Raw genomic sequence first — 16466 nt, 5'->3', positions numbered from 1 at the left:
CGCCGTAGCATACGGCGGTGTACGAATAGCAACAGAAAACGGTGAGAAAGGAATTCAGAAATCAAGAAAAAATAAATACTTCTTGAGAGATGCAGTGTGCATGTAGAATTTCCAGCCAAGCAGGATTAACATGTGAAAGTGATAAATAAATCGGGCTTTCCGAATTTATGTACTATGGCATCCTGATAGTTTTGTTGCATGTATCTTGGACTTCCTGGAAATGTGGACGGTAACATTTTGCCTCATTTTGTAAGTTTCAGCATTTGCTTTCAGTGTATCTGATAGTTCCACGCGCAGATCTTGTTGATGTAATCTGAGATAGTTGAGACACGCGCCCTCTGTTTTAACATACATATCTACGACGTACTGTTGGAATAGTTTGCTGCTGGAATGCAAAATACTAAATGTATTCCTCATTGCTAATCTGTACACATAAAATTGGCATTGAGTAAGTCTTATTCGCTTGGAGGTTCTTTTATTGGGAACATGTTGTAAATCTTTGTGCCAGTCAATGTCTCCGTAAGGGAATAAAAGTGGGTAAACCATAGGATCGCAATTCATATTGAGTGTGGAAATCTGTTTACAGGAGTTGCCTATGGGACAGATGCAAATGTCCCTTTTGTCAGGCAGTTCGCCATGTTCTCTGACGAAAATCGCTGCAACATCAGTGTGACATATCGGGGCATTGTATCATCGTAAATTCTGACTAGGGTTTTCCTTGAAAACCATTCGTACAGATGCTGTTGGATTGGAATGAGCGATTTCATGCATGTGTTTGTATGATTTAGCGAAGAGGTTGATGGTTCTGAGCATGGAATCTAGCTGGAGAAGTACATTTTCGCTGCATGCAGAGTTTGCTTTATTTTGTAAGCGTACTTCAGTAGCTTGCACTGTGTCAAAAACATACAACTGTCTATATCCCGGAGAGGTAGAAGTGTTAGCGTATAGTGGAGAGATTTGATGATAAATTTGCCCATGTATTTTAAAACAGTATGGTCCGTGGCCTGGAGGTTAAGTTATCTGTGCACCCATGGAAGCAAACACTTCCACATATATCGTGAAAAATATATGTGTTCACGATAATTTTTAGCTTCTGATGTTTGCTGTGTAAGAAGCTGTTGTAAAGACACAGGTGGCTCCCGCAAAGGTGGTAAAGCTACTTTACCATTGTGGCAGCACCTCGAGTACTTGTTGGCTGTATTACGCTCAGCAAGCCAGTATAGTGCATGACATGGAAGAGCACGAATAGGAATCGAGGAATGCTGCGTCGGCTGCGTGTGGGCGGGACCGGTTTTGAAGTGGAAGCAGGACAAACCAGAAGAGAAATATATATAAGAGATAACTGACTTCATGAGGTAGAAGTACATAATAAACAAGAATAGTTACTTCAAATATTTGACATATTAAAATGTTTGCTTTAATTTTTATGTTTAAAGTCTAAATATTCTTGACTGTAATAATAACTCAAGCAAAATTACACCTTTTATTTGCTAACTGAACAGACTAATATATAAGCTTTCGAGGCAGCTCAGGCCCCCTAATTAGACGGTTGGATCCAAGTAAACCATCAAAAATTACATAATAATCATAATTAGTGGCCATGAAATAGACTAAAATGACCCCCATATGCTTATGTTTGAAATTTTTCATTTTTTATATACTGGGAGTGGCTCTTCGAGTTCTACGACAACCAGTAAAGAATCAAAAATATCATACTCTGCATCCTCTAAATAGCATAAAACAACACTCCACATAACCTATATTACCGACCCTCTTTTTTTATTTTTTATTAAAAGAAGTAAGTTTGACCCCTCACATCCCATTAGAAGGTGAAAACCACAGGTTATTTCATGTGGCATACACAAGTCCTTCTGATCATTTCTACTGAAGCCATTTTTGGTTTATTCTTTTTCTTAAAGGTGCACTTTTCTGGCCAAAAAAAAAAAAAAGTAAAAAATGGCCTAAAAATGAGGGGTTTTGTGGTGTCAAGGGCCAAAACTAGGGGAGAAGCCCGAAAAGCTTGATGTCTCGCATAAACTAGACATCAAGACAGATCAAATGGGATATTTCATGTGGAGTTTTTCTGGCACCAGTGAGTAAGGAGGAGGGGGGGGAAAAACCTGACATATTAAAGCGCTTATAGTTCAATACATTCAAATTATTTCTAGAAAGTGAAATAACAGGAGAAGAAAGAGTCAAGTCAAAGAAGCAGGCTCTAACCTGGATTTGACATCTAATTAAAAGATGAGTTATAAAATCTGAAGCTTGTTATGCCAAGTGTCCCGCACTTAGGAGCTGCAGAAACTAGAAATCAAGAAGTTCATTAAGCCATAAGGATTAAAACAACTACAGAAAGCAGCCTCTGATTAAAAATTACTGCCAGCACAAACTACAACTCTGTCCTGTAGTTGCACAAGTATGTAAACATAGTAAAGACAGAATGGGACAGATGGCATGTCAGCACAGGGCCACAGATGAGCAGCCAAACAAGACAAACAGAGCAGAAACCAAAAAGCACAAGCGGAATGACGAGGGGAGGCAAAAAATACAAAGAAACTTTAAAGAGCATTAGTTTATTTTCTATCATTCCACAGGTTACTTCAAAAACAAGTATATACAAAATCTGGAATGTTGAATAAAATGCAAATTTTAAATCAAACATTTTCATTGTAGCTGCTTACTGAGATCATTTCAACAGTAATGCATCAAAAGGTTTATTTCTGGTTGTTTATTTATTGCTGGCTTATAGATTTTCACTTCCTTGTGGTTTTATTTTAGAATATTTACATTTTTCATTAGTAAACTAGTTTACCAGAAAATGCAAAGTAACTAAATAAATAAAAGAGAATAAATACTAGGGAATTTTTTTAAAAATATTGCAAAAATATGGTTTTTAATGATTTGGCAATGGAAGGTGTGACACATCCTGTATGATATATCTATTCTTAGATATCTACTGTCAAAAATTAAGACTCTTTTATAACAACCAAACAGCCAAAGAATGATGACAGATACGATAACGAACAGTCTATTCTACACAGCTGTGTGTGGCGTTTCATGTATCCTTAACAGGCTGCACGAGTGAAACCGAAACCAATTCATGTCTTCTCAAACTAACTGTAGTAAACTGTTGGATGAGAGAACAGAATTAATTTAAAAGTGCTCGTACAGTTAGTTGATTTGTTCACTGTAATGTAAATCTGGATCACATCAGAATATCAAATTGGGCTGGAGAATGCCTTAAGAATCCAATAAAACTGAGAACTGAGAAAACTGTAACAGTCGTACAGCTAATGGAGCAGTGAATAGACCATGCATGAATGCAGAGTGTCGCTTCAATATAACACCAGCATTTCACTTTCAGATTAGATGACAAATTGCCAGATATTCCAGTGCCAAGGTCATTAAAAACCTTTTACAATACAATAATAAAAACACAATGTGAAATTGACTTTTAAAAGCATTTGTAAAAAACATTGATACATTTCAATATAGTTACATTACACTTTTAAGGGCCTTGGAATTAATCAGCTCATAAAGTTTCAACATTTAAAATGTTTTATTGGCCCACCCCCATCCATTCCTATACAAATGTCTGGGCTTTAATTTTCAAAAAAATGACTTGCTGACATTGTCTTGTATAATGCTGAAAAGTTTTAAAGATGTATGATGGGAAGAGCAGTGTCTTTCAAAGACAGCACCACTTGATTCATTAATTAACACAGTTTGCATTTTGGGGTAGTTTTGTTTTTGCTTTTTCTATAGAATTTAAAATACTTCCCTACCCCTAAAATCAAAAGATTATTTTAATTTCATTTTCCTATGTTTCATTATAAAATAAAAAGTAGAAAAGCCTGTATTATCAATGTATAGAGGAATTAAAGGGTTTTATGTTTATTTTATTAATTGCGAGACCCCCTTCTTTCTATTGCATGTATAAATCAAGTGCAGTTCACCAGAAGCGGGGCAAGTGTCTGATGTGGTATTGCTTGTACTGTCGAGTGAATTGGTTCAAACAGTTTATGGTCTCTTATGGCACTTCATAAAACAATTTCAAAGCTCTTTTCCTAACAAGTTTAAACTGACACTATACTGACTTTTTGTTTCAAACACAAAATAAAGGCAGGTCTTGGTGTTTCAATTTTAATTAAGCTATTAGAAACCCTTTAATAACTCTGAACATGTTAAGTTGGTAATTCACATTTGCACAACTAGAAGAAAAGCCCTTAAACATACACCAACCAAAACAGAGTTTTGGAAACAACAACCTTTCCTGGCTGCTAAAAATCATCAGTAGTTAACCAACATTATGCCACAGTTTTACACACCGACTTTGGTAGCCTAGCACCATGCATGCTATTTCCATTTACATTAGGGCAAGGCAAATTAAGGCCAAACAATCTAATTTTCCGGTTCCCTCCCCAAGTATTTTAAATATTCCTCAACTAAAACTGACTCCTTTTAATAAGGCAGGCATTTGCCAGTGCATTTTGCTTTCCTGTTAAACAGGACAATGCCAGAAAATAATACATAAAAGAGGTAATATACAGATAAAGATGATATTGAGGCCATTGGCTGTTGGGGTTTCCGCAGGTTACAAATAAACTCAGATGTTGTGTTCATAGTCAAAATCCTTGCCAATCGTGTAAATGAGTTGGAATTTACTTCTAGTTGACTGCAGGATCTTCCTTTTTTGCCAATATGCTAGTTCACTGTTCATTCCATGGACTGAAAACTCTTCCTTATGTTCTCCACTTATTCTAGATAATGCAGCAAAAGCTTTTCTGGATTAAAGAAATCAGCCATCCAAACATCCTGCAGGGAAGGAGGGTTGCTGGATATGCCAATTCACTCAAAACACAGGCGTCTGTAAAATTAGATCACCCAAGAATGCCGGAGGTAGGAAGATTGCTACATCACTGCATCGGTGAGAAACTGAAGCTCAGATCTTGCCTGGCCCATTTACAAAATCTCAGTCCCGCACCACATTCATTCACCTTCTCAATTTGCACGTTGCACTGTCCTCCAAGTGTTCCTTTTTGCTTGTTCTACAGAGTGGTTTTCAATTACAAAAGATGATTAAAAATAAAGGCAAAAATATTTATCAAACAGATAGCCCTGCCATCTGCTTACTGGCTACAATTTAGGCGAACTAAGAGAGCACAGTATGTTATTTCGTAATGTATATGAATATAAACCTACAAGTCTGTACACAAAAGCACGCACCCCTCCGGAGTATTTCTTACAATTTTCATTTAAAAAAATAAACAAAACCCCATTAACAAGATAAAAAGTCTCACATACCAGTTTTTTTATCAAATGCTTCTTTTCTGATGCACACCTACACAACCACATCCTAGTTGTGTTCCCATACAAAAGCATTATATTTCATTACTGTATGCGGGTCAATTATCTATTAAATATATCTGGATTCTTTGCTTAAAAAAATAATAAAAGCAAACATTCTTTTTTCTTCATTCTAGATTGTTAGAGATTCTTGAATCCTTTTTGTTTGCTTTTCTCTCCAGCCTTATGCAGGAACTTCTCTTAAAATGACCAGGTCCACAGTGGTCTGAAATGTTTTGAGGAGAGAGACGGCATACCCATGATCAATATTCACAAAGCTGTAGCCATTAGCCTTGGAGGAAGAAGAAAAGGAAACATTACCACTCTGAGTGTACAAAATTTGGGGAAAAACTAATACATTTACAAACCTTTATCAAAACATGTTTTCACTTTGCCATTATGGGTTCGTGAGTGTAGACTGATGTTTAAAAATAGCAATTCATTTGTGTAGAAAGTGCAGAGGTCTGAATATTTTCTGAATTCAGCTATAAAATGGAATACAACAGAAATATGCCCACATTTTAAGTATATTTTTCACAATAACAAAATGCTTAGATTTATTTGTTTACACTGCAAGTGCAGAAGGAAAAAATGAATGTCGCACAAGGTTTATATAAAACACTTAGGTCTGCTCAAAGAGCTAAGTTTCAGTGCTACAAAGTTGTTGTTGATCATGACAACATAGTTAATCATTTTGTGATAAATTCCATTTCTATTTGGATGTATATTTTATATCAGGTCAGGTTGGGGAGCATGTACTGGTACAGCGCGTTGCTCTGCCCGCCACACAATGAAACCTGGTTGGCAACCCCCCAGGCAGACATGCCGTCCAGTCCCACCCTCTGGAAATGACCCTCTATGTGCCACTGCTAGGTGTTACGTGGGCATCGCCTTGGCCTGATCCAGCCACCTTGGCCTGATCACCCTCTGGTAATCCCGCCACATGGCCATAGTGCCATAACTGACACTCCCTGACAAAGCAGGAAATGTGCCTCATTCGGGACTGCATGAGCAACCGCTCATTCGACACAAAGTCAAACCAGCGGTACCCAAGGATTCTCCGAAGAGACACAGTACCAAAGGAGGGAGGGAGGGAGGGAGGGAGGATGGATGGATGGATGGATGGATGGATGGATGGATGGATGGATGGATACTTTATTAATCCCAACGGAAAATTCACATTGTTAGTCTAGTCTTCATATCAGGTCACTGGATAGCATCCATGTCTCAGATCCATATAGCAAGACAGGAAGCACCAGGACTCTAAAGACTTGGACATTCGTCCTTTTGCAGAGATAACTGGAGTGCCACACATCCCATTCCAGCGACCTCATGACACCCCATGCACTCCCAAATCCATCTACTGACTTCATAGGAAAAGTCACCAGAGACATGAATGTCAGTGCAGAGGTATGTAAACCTCTTGACAAGGTCAACACGCTCTCCGCAGACAGACACACTGCTGATGGCTGTGCCTAAGAGGTCATTAAAGGCCTGGATCTTGGTTTTTATCCAGGACACTTGCAAGCCCAGACACTCAGACTCCTCGCTCAGTCTCGAGAGCTTCGATCAGAGCCTCAGTTGACTCCGTGAAGATCACAGCATCACCAGCAAAGTCAAGATCAGTGAATCTTTCTTTGCCAACAGATGCCCCACTGTTGCAAATTTTATATGTGTGCTAAAAATAAACTTGACTTTGCAAAAGATGAGCAAAATTTCTCTCTTCTGTGTTTCTTTATACCTTTAAAAATGGATCAGCAGCATTAAACAAGATGTTTGAAACATAAAATAGGAAATTAGACAAAAGAAACATTAGTGAGAAGAGCCTATTACACTATGTTTGGTAAGTTACGAAACACTCACAAATTAAAGTATGAAATCATCCAACCTCAACAACTATTCAACAAGCATAAAGAAGTTACAGTTCAGGTGAGTTTTTACATCATTCTGTTTTGACATTAGTTCTACATATCCAGCTTTGCTGGGTTAAGTTGTTAAATATCTTTCCTTTATTTACTTTACAGTTGTGCAAATGCAAATTTTTTAGTTGGCATTAAGGCAACAAAGAAACTGTCCTAATCACGTGCTGACACATCTACTTCTAAAAATGACAAGTGCACAACCAGGCATTTTCACTCTAATTTTACCTCAACACAAGCAATTCCATTCCTCACATTAAACTGTTTTATTTATTTTACTGAAAATTTGAATGGCATTATTTTGCTTTAACTATAGTATCTAATGTAGTATATACAGTTAGGTCCATAAACAACTTTTTTCTAATGTTGGTTCTGTACATTACCACAATGAATTTTAAATGAAACAACTCAGATGCAGTTGAAGTGCAGACTTTCAGCTTTAATTCAGTGGGGTGAACAAAACGATTGCATAAAAATGTGAGGCAACTAAAGCATTTTTTAACACAATCCCTTCATTTCAGGGGCTCAAAAGTAATTGGACAAATTAAATAACTGGAAATAAAATGTTCATTCTAATACTTGGTTGAAAACCCTTTGCTGGCAATGACAGCCTGAAGTCTTGAACTCATGGACATCACCAGATGCTGGGTTTCCTCCTTTTTAATGCTCTGCCAGGCCTTTACTGCAGCGGCTTTCAGTTGCTGTTTGTTTGTGGGCCTTTCTGTCTGAAGTTTAGTCTTCAACAAGAGGAATGCATTCTCAATTGGGTTAAGATCAGGTGACTGACTTGGCCATTCAAGAATTTTCCACTTCTTTGCTTTAATAAACTCCTGGATTGCTTTGGCTGTATGTTTTGGGTCATTGTCCATCTGTATCATGAACATACACCCAATCAATTTGACTGCATTTAGCTGGATCTGAGCAGACAGTATGTCTCTGAACACCTCAGAAATCATTCGGCTGCCTCTGTCCTGGGTGAATTTCCCCTTGGGATTAATAATCTATCTATCTATCTATCTATCTATCTATCTATCTATCTATCTATCTATCTATCTATCTATCTATCTATCTATCTATCTATCTATCTATCTATCTATCTATCTACATCATCAATAAACACTAGTGTCCCAGTGCCACTGGCAGCCATGCACGCCCAAGCCATCACACTGCCTCCACCGTGTTTTACAGATAATGTGGTATGCTTTGGATAATGAGCTGTTCCACGCCTTCTCCATGCTTTTTTCTTGCCATCATTCTGGTAAAGGTTGATATTGGTTTCATCTGTTTAAAGAATGTTTTTCCAGAACTGTGCTGGCTTTTTTAGATGTTCTTTAGCAAAATCTAGCCTTTCTATTCTTGAGGCTTATGAGTGGCTTGCACCTTGCAGTGCACCCTCTGTATTTACTTTCATGCAGTCTTCTCTTTATGGTAGACTTGAATATCGATACACCTACCCCCTGGAGAGTGTTGTTCACTTGGTTGGCTGTTGTGAAGGGGTTTCTCTTCACCATGGAAATGATTCTGCGATCATCCACCACTGTTGTCTTCTGTGGACGTCCAGGTCTTTTTGCGTTGCTGAGTTCACCAGTGCTTGCTTTCTTTCTCAGGATGTACCAAACTGTAGATTTTGCCACTCGTAATATTGTAGCAATTTCTCGGATGGGTTTTTTCTGTTTTCGCAGCTTAAGGATGGCTTCTTGCATCTGCATGGAGAGCTCCTTTGACCGCATGCTGTCTGTTCACAGCAAAATCTTCCACATGCAAGCACCACACCTCAAATCAACTCCAGGCCTTTTATCTGCTTAATTGATAATGACGGACTTGCCCACACCTGCCCATGAAATAGCCTTTGAATCAATTGTCCAATTACTTTTGAGCCCCTGAAATGAAGGGAGTGTGTTAAAAAAATGCTTTAGTTGCCTCACATTTTTATGCAATCGTTTTGTTCACCCCACTGAATTAAAGCTGAAAGTCTGCACTTCAACTGCATCTGAGTTGTTTCATTTAAAATTCATTGTGGTAATGTACAGAGCCAAAATTAGAAAAAAGTTGTCTCTGTCCAAATATTTATGGACCTAACTGTACATTTTAAACATATTACATACTAAGACATAAATATTTGCTCTTATTTAGACAGAATTTATCAATATAACAAATGGCTAATGTTCTATGGGTGTGTGTCTTATCCCTCCAAGCAATCTTATTGGACACTTTCAATGTGGTTGCTCAGTCGAGACAATCGAGACAGGAAGGGCGTGGAGGTTGACAAACATGAAGATGCGGGCAGGTAATGGGTGCCAGTCTACAATTGCTGGCAGTCAAAAAGCAGGTGGGAGGCAAGCAACATGCCTTGAAATGACAGAGTCTGAGAAGTAAGCTTTACAGAAGCAGAACTGATAGAGCAAACACCAGCCATGACGGGTTGAAACACACAAGGATACCGAGGAAAGGTGTAGGATGACTGCTGAGGGTACACGTAAGACAAGAGATATCAAATGTTTTAAAAATTATTCTATAACCTGCCTGACAGGTAACGTAGCTGGTAGTATTATTATCACTTCATTACCATTGGTTAAAAAGAAGTACACCAGTAAGACTAAAATCTCAAAAGGGGTAGTTGACTACTAAACAGTAATGGAAACACTGCACTGGGTACATAGGTGTTGTGGGTATTGATTGCAGAAATATTACAGAGAGGCATCATTGACATCTTTCTAAAATATTCATATTCTAAAACACTTTCCTACTAAGGTTAAACAAAATAAAATTCAAAGTATACTCAGAAAATGTTACTGTTTTAAAAAATTGTTACCTTAATTATTTTGTCTCCAGGCTGTAAAAGCTTGGAGGCAGGGCCTTCAGGTTGAACTCTCGTAACAAATATACCCTGTAAAGTTATTAGAAACAATATTATCAGAGAAGTTTCCATTAAAATCTACCTCACTTCAGCTGGGTATCTGGCTGACTCACTCCCACCTTCCTATGCTACACCTAGTAAAAATATTAATGAAAATATAATTCTTGAAAGATGTATGAAATGACTACAGTACAATAACAGATACATGATTTTGTAATTTGTAAGTATGGCTGTTTCATTTTCACAATTATCCCCTCCTCCATGATTCACTTCTACATCATTGAATTGATCACAGTTGATTTCTTGATAAGTAGAATAACTGTGTTTAAGACTAATTTCAATGAACTATCCTTTACTTTGTACAAGAACATGTGTGTAGTTCTATTCAAATCTCCCAGTATATACCTGCATAACCATTCAGCTGTCTTCAAAATTCCTGCATTGACTGACTTCCTCTGTGCTACATTACTACATGCTTTGAAAATGTCATATGAAATTCACTATGCAAGTAAACATTTACTTGTGAAATGCTTTTCATAGTGGACACTATGTCAATGAATACTATAGTAACAGTATAAGAGGTAAATACTGTAAACACAAACTACATGTTCATTTAGCTTGGAGTGGAAACTATATATAGAGCAAAGGGTAGAATTTGAACCTGAGACTCTAGTAGTCAGAATTGTAATCATTGTCCATGTGGTAGAAAATAAAACATCACTACTGCAGTAAGACCGCTTTTAACAAGCACAAGAAATTCAGTTGCATTATAATCCCTAGATATACCATTTTAAAAAGGATCACAACAGCAGTAAAAAAAAAGCCAAGATCAAATTAAGAGTTTGTTTATTTATATGTAATGGAAATACTGAATTTTCTATTATATAACAGGCAAATTGTATTACGTTTTAGTATTGAAACACCTACTGTATCATCTGGTCGGAAAGGATTTCCTCTGCCACCAATTCCTCCTGATATACTAAAACCCAGTTCAGGATTCTTTTCAAGCTTCACGTGCACCTGTAACAATAAAATAAATTAGACTATTACTTGCCAAGTACAAGCAGATTGTATACAGTTATAAGTATATAAATTAAAATCTGGGGTGTTCAAACACAAATATAATTTTGCTAAACCTTTCTAAATCAGCAACTAACTCTTTATATCAAAGATTACAAAGATAAAAATATTAGTGTAATTTAGATACAATTTTCATTTAATTTAACTTGTGTTATTTGTCTTTGCTTTAAAGTATTTAAATTTTAATCAAAGCAGTTACCAAAACAATTCTTATTTGCTCAGTACTGTATGTGCTACTTACTTACAGGTAAGCAATTTTTGCTTTGTCATTTTCACAAGGACACACATTACCTTTTAAAGTCTTTACATGCACTGGCAATGTCATTTGCACATTAAATTTCTCCCATCAAAACCAATCCCCACAACCTAAGTATCAGTATACTACTCTGTTATGAAGTTTCTAAGATGAATTAAGAGTCTAATAAACTTGTAAACACCCTGCCTATGAATTAATACAGGCTATTTCTGAATAAATGTATCAATAATAAACTAAAGAAAAGTCGCCTAGGTTTAAATACCTAGGGGTAAACATCACAAGTAAACATAAAGCTCTTTATCAACAAAATTTTGGCGTCTGTATGGAAAAAATTAAGCAAGACTTGCATAGATGGTCAACCCTTCATCTCACTCTAGCCGGAAGAATTAACATTGTTAAGATGAATATCCTTCCTAAACTTCTCTTTTTATTTCAAAACATTCCAATATATATCAATAAATAGTTTTTTAAACAGTTAGATTCAACAATAACCTCATTCATTTGGAACTCAAAACACCCACGTATCCGAAGAGCGACCCTACAAAGACCTCAGGCAGAAGGTGGCATGGCTTTACCTAATTTTCAGTTTTATTACTGGGCAGCAAACATACAAGCCATAAAAACCTGGACACAAATAAATGAACATACACAGGCTTGGCTCGCAATAGAAGTAAAATCCTGTAGTACTTCTTTATACTCCCTGCTCTGCTCTCCAATAAATGAAAGTTATTGCAAATATACTAATAACCCAATTGTGCTTTACTCACTCAGAATATGGAACCAAATTGGAAAGCATTTTAAGATGGAAAATCTTTTATCAGTGGCACCTCTGCAAGAGAACCACCTCTTTCAACCTTCGCAAGTATATCCAGTTTTTAATACCTGGAAAAGTTTTGGGATTAAAATGCTCAGAGATCTTTATATAGACAACATATTTACATCTTTTGAACAACTACGTTCAAAATTCAACCTCCCAGCTACACATTTCTTTTACTATCTTCAAATTAGAAATTTTGTTAAACAGAAATTGCCCGATTTCCCCCACCTTGCACCCTCCACAATGCTGGAAAAAATACTGCTCAATTTCGAGGAAATAAACACTATTTCCGCAATATATAAAATCTTATTAGAGTCCCTACCTTTCAAAGATCCAAGAGGACATTGGGAAGAAGATCTCTTAATCAATATATCAGAAAAGGAGTGGAAGGTAGCAAAGCAGAGAATTCACTCGAGCTCCATATGCGCAAAGCATAGAATTATTCAACTAAAAATTATATATCGAGCCCATCTGTCTCGCTTAAAACTGTCCAAACCTGCGAACGCTGCAACCAAGCTCCTGCCTCACTGGGTCACATGTTTTTGGCCTGCACCAAACTAACATCATTTTGGACAAAAATTTTAAGTGCCTCTCAGACAGCCTTGGTATCACAATCCCTCCTAACCCATTAACAGCTATGTTCGGTGTTCTTCCAGATGGACTTGAATTGGAGAAGGACAAGCAAACGGTGATTGCATTCACTACACTTTTGGCACGCAGACTTATTTTGTTTAATTGGAAGAATCCTAATTCTCCTCTTATAAGTCAGTGGGAAACCGATGTTTTACATTATTTGAAATTGGAAAAAATCAAATTCTCAGTTAGAGGATCTGTACAAAATTTTTTCAAAACCTGGCAGGATTTAATCAATATTATTTTAGAATAAGAGAAATAACTATTACCGCATTTAACTCCCTTCTCCATCTCTTATTTACATATATATTTACTTCTCCCTTTCCTTTGTTTAATATTGCCTTATTAAAAAGCCTTAAGCAATTTTCCTTTAGCTAAGCTCTCCTTCTCGGGGGTGGGGTTTGATTTGTCTTCAATTTTGTTGGGTTATAAATTGATCTGTTTGTATGGAATGATTACAACGAAAATTAATAAAATAAAAATACAAAAAAAAAAAGAAAAAAAAAAGAAAAGTCGCCTTCCTACTGTTATGGTCATGGGAAATGCCTTGTAAAATAATATAGTTTTTTTTAAACTAGCAATGACTATTCCTGCACTGTTACTTATGTTGCATTCACTCTTCCAGAATTCCCGATTGTCTTCCAGATTCATGTGCAGTTGCCCTCTCTGTGATCTCCCCCATACCTTCTGCAAGGCTCTATTTGTGACACTCAGATTATTGAGCCAGTTATGACTATTTTCCTACTCTGAGACCCTTGATAATACAGGCACTTGTCTGGCAAATATCATAATCTGCTGCGATATATAAATGGCAGGGTCAGAACTTTGAATAAATGGCATCACTCCATCCTTCCTTATGTCAGTAGTACAGGGTGTTTGAGTAGCATAATAGGGAGGGGAATGTTTTTGTAGTATATATTAGACCTCTTAACACCAACTGAGGACCATTTGAATGACATTTCATGCCAATGCATTTTTACTGATCATGTAGATAATCTTTTTGAAATAGATACTTACAGCAGGACTATATACCAATTCACAAGGTACACATCACATGCTGTTTCCACATATGTAAAATTGACTTTCATTTACTCCAGTTGTCTGCACAGTCCCTGGATGTAATCTAATAATGCATTTTGGGTTTGGTTGGAATAGGAAATCTGTGGCATAAATGAGTGAATGGAACAAAAAAATCTACAATCTCCTGCATGATACTGAGGCAGGCATGTTTCCAGTACCTAGGTTAAATCAGGCCTTAAAAAATCCTGGCTGTCCTAAAAGCTAAACAGGTTTTAAACCAGCAATAGATAGATGTTCTTAATGAAATGGCCCCCTGGGTGAGAGTATAGCAACATTCTCAGATCCACTTAATCCAGATCTGAGCTGTAATGTGCCTGAGCTAGGACTGAGCACAAAATACTAAACAATGCAGGTCAAGATGCCAATGCTGAGCATATACAGTACACAGTGCACTGCAAAAAGTATTTAGACCTTTAATCAATTTTCTAAAAATATTGAATAACAAACTCTACAATGATTTTTGTTTATCTCAGTTGTATTTCCATGGCTAAGCACTAAAACCCAATATTAGTATTTTTTTTTAATATGGCAAGGAACAGGTTTGCATATATGTATTATACTAGGTCACACAAATAAAATAGGATGATGCAGGATGATATGCAAAACACCAGTGGCAACCTTTAAATATAGCAACTAAGACCAAACATCCATCCATCCATTTTCCAACCCGCTGAATCCGAACACAGGGTCACGGGGGTCTGCTGGAGCCAATCCCAGCCAACACAGGGCACAAGGCAGGAAACAATCCTGGGCAGGGTGCCAACCCACCGCAGGACACACACAAACACACCCACACACCAAGCACACACTAGGGCCAATTTAGAATCGCCAATCCACCAAACACTGTATGATAATGACGCACAGCAGGAATTTAATTTGCAACTAATACAGCAAGTTGCCCATATCAATCAAATTAAATGGCAATGTTACCAAGTTAAGACAAGACTATAACAACAAGCAAAGGAAATAAAAATGTTAATGCTATGGTTCATGAGTCCCCCAAAATTTAAAATGTGGACCAAGAACTACTGTCAAGTCATCTTTGAGTATTTCCAAGCAAAGATATCTCCTTGTACAATGATGAGGGGGAAAAAAAATAGCAACACAGGAACAAAATTAAACACACTGTGTGCTTTAAATGGAAGAGGTTTGTCTATAATGAGGGCAATAGTGACAAGTGCTAGCTTCAAATAGTTGTTAATAAAATGTCTTCTGATTTCAGCATATTCTAGATTTTCAATTTTACTTCCTTTTTGCTTATGTCTAAGGCAATGAACATCTGATAGGTTTTATTAGTAAAACACAAGTAACCCGTATACACAATGTTTCAGCTTTGTGTGAATATATTTTTTACATGACAGAAATGCAATGCAGACACGATGCACTGTGCAATAGCAGAAAACCTTAAATATATATCATCTGTGCTACACATTTTCTTTCCTGGCAAACTAAGCTGAGTTTATAACAATCATATACCAGACTTTTAAAAATTTTTAAAGTCTGTTTTAGTATTTTACAATCTTGTATATTTAATTTAAATACATTGAATGAAAAATATCAACACAAAAAATTTAAATCAAGTTTTTCTTTTAACTAATTAAACCAGGAAAACTGTATTAGTTTTACCAATAAACGTTACTCAAAATACTTTAAATCTGAGGAAAAACAATTAATTAGTTAAAAAGCCGTATAAGTTCTGCACCTCTTGCTGTACACATTCATGGGGTGATCTTGTCGGTCCCTGTGACTGATTGTACTGGGGTGGTTGGTTTACTTTCAACATTAAATAATCTATCAATTGTTCTCTCGAAGGATGTCTCACCACAGTCCCCTGCTGGGGTGGACAGTGTACTTGACTGGAGTTTATCTGAGATCTAGAAGCTGGGCACATTTGTCCATTTGATAAAGGCACCTGTAAATGAAAGTGTCAAACAGATTAAAACATAAAAATACTAACACAGAAACACAAACTTAAACATGTAATGGTGTTTCAAGTGTTCAAATAAATATTACTCCAAAAATGTATTTACTTACCAAATATTTATGCAGCTTTACTATTTTAATAATTAAAAAACTCCTAGGTCAACACCCTTATAAAAAGATAAGTCTTTTAAAAACTTTTTCTATATACAGTACCAAGTGTGTAACATATTCAGATACCTAATTTTCAAATTAAATTTATGTACAGAATTGCACAAAACTACAAGATAAACGGAAAATAATAAACTCAGAGTTTGTTATCTCAAAAGGGTCCATTTATTGAGCTCTACCTTTTTATATAAGCTTACAATCAGGACACAAATGAAATGTATCATAAAACAATAATAAAAACAGATAAGAAGGCATATTTTTCAGGAGGATGCATACACAGACTTAACTGAGGTTAGAAGGTTATTGATTCAAATTCTGTGCTTGCCTTAACTGGTTATGTGTCTGTCAACCAACACAAAATGTAATTTTTTAACTTGGGTCACAAAT

The 16466-nt window shown here is 36.5% G+C and overlaps 1 protein-coding gene across 4 annotated transcripts in view; it reads right to left on the bottom strand.

Moving 5' to 3' along the window:
- Positions 1–2557: 2557 nt before the first annotated feature.
- erbin (erbb2 interacting protein) overlaps positions 2558–16466 on the bottom strand; it is a 303640-nt gene continuing 289731 nt past the window's right edge. For all 4 annotated transcript variants that reach the window (XM_051929687.1, XM_051929688.1, XM_051929689.1 and 1 more), the window contains 4 exons: positions 15691–15900; positions 11050–11142; positions 10078–10152; positions 2558–5638 (listed from right to left, as the gene is read on the bottom strand). In XM_051929687.1, coding sequence (XP_051785647.1) covers positions 5531–5638; positions 10078–10152; positions 11050–11142; positions 15691–15900 — 486 coding nt within the window. In that variant the 3' untranslated portion in view covers positions 2558–5530. The remainder of the gene's footprint in view (positions 5639–10077; positions 10153–11049; positions 11143–15690; positions 15901–16466) is intronic.

This window comes from Erpetoichthys calabaricus, chromosome 7, assembly GCF_900747795.2.
Source record: "Erpetoichthys calabaricus chromosome 7, fErpCal1.3, whole genome shotgun sequence".
NCBI classification, from domain to species: domain Eukaryota; kingdom Metazoa; phylum Chordata; class Cladistia; order Polypteriformes; family Polypteridae; genus Erpetoichthys; species Erpetoichthys calabaricus.
This window is presented reverse-complemented; position numbering and strand designations above follow the sequence as displayed.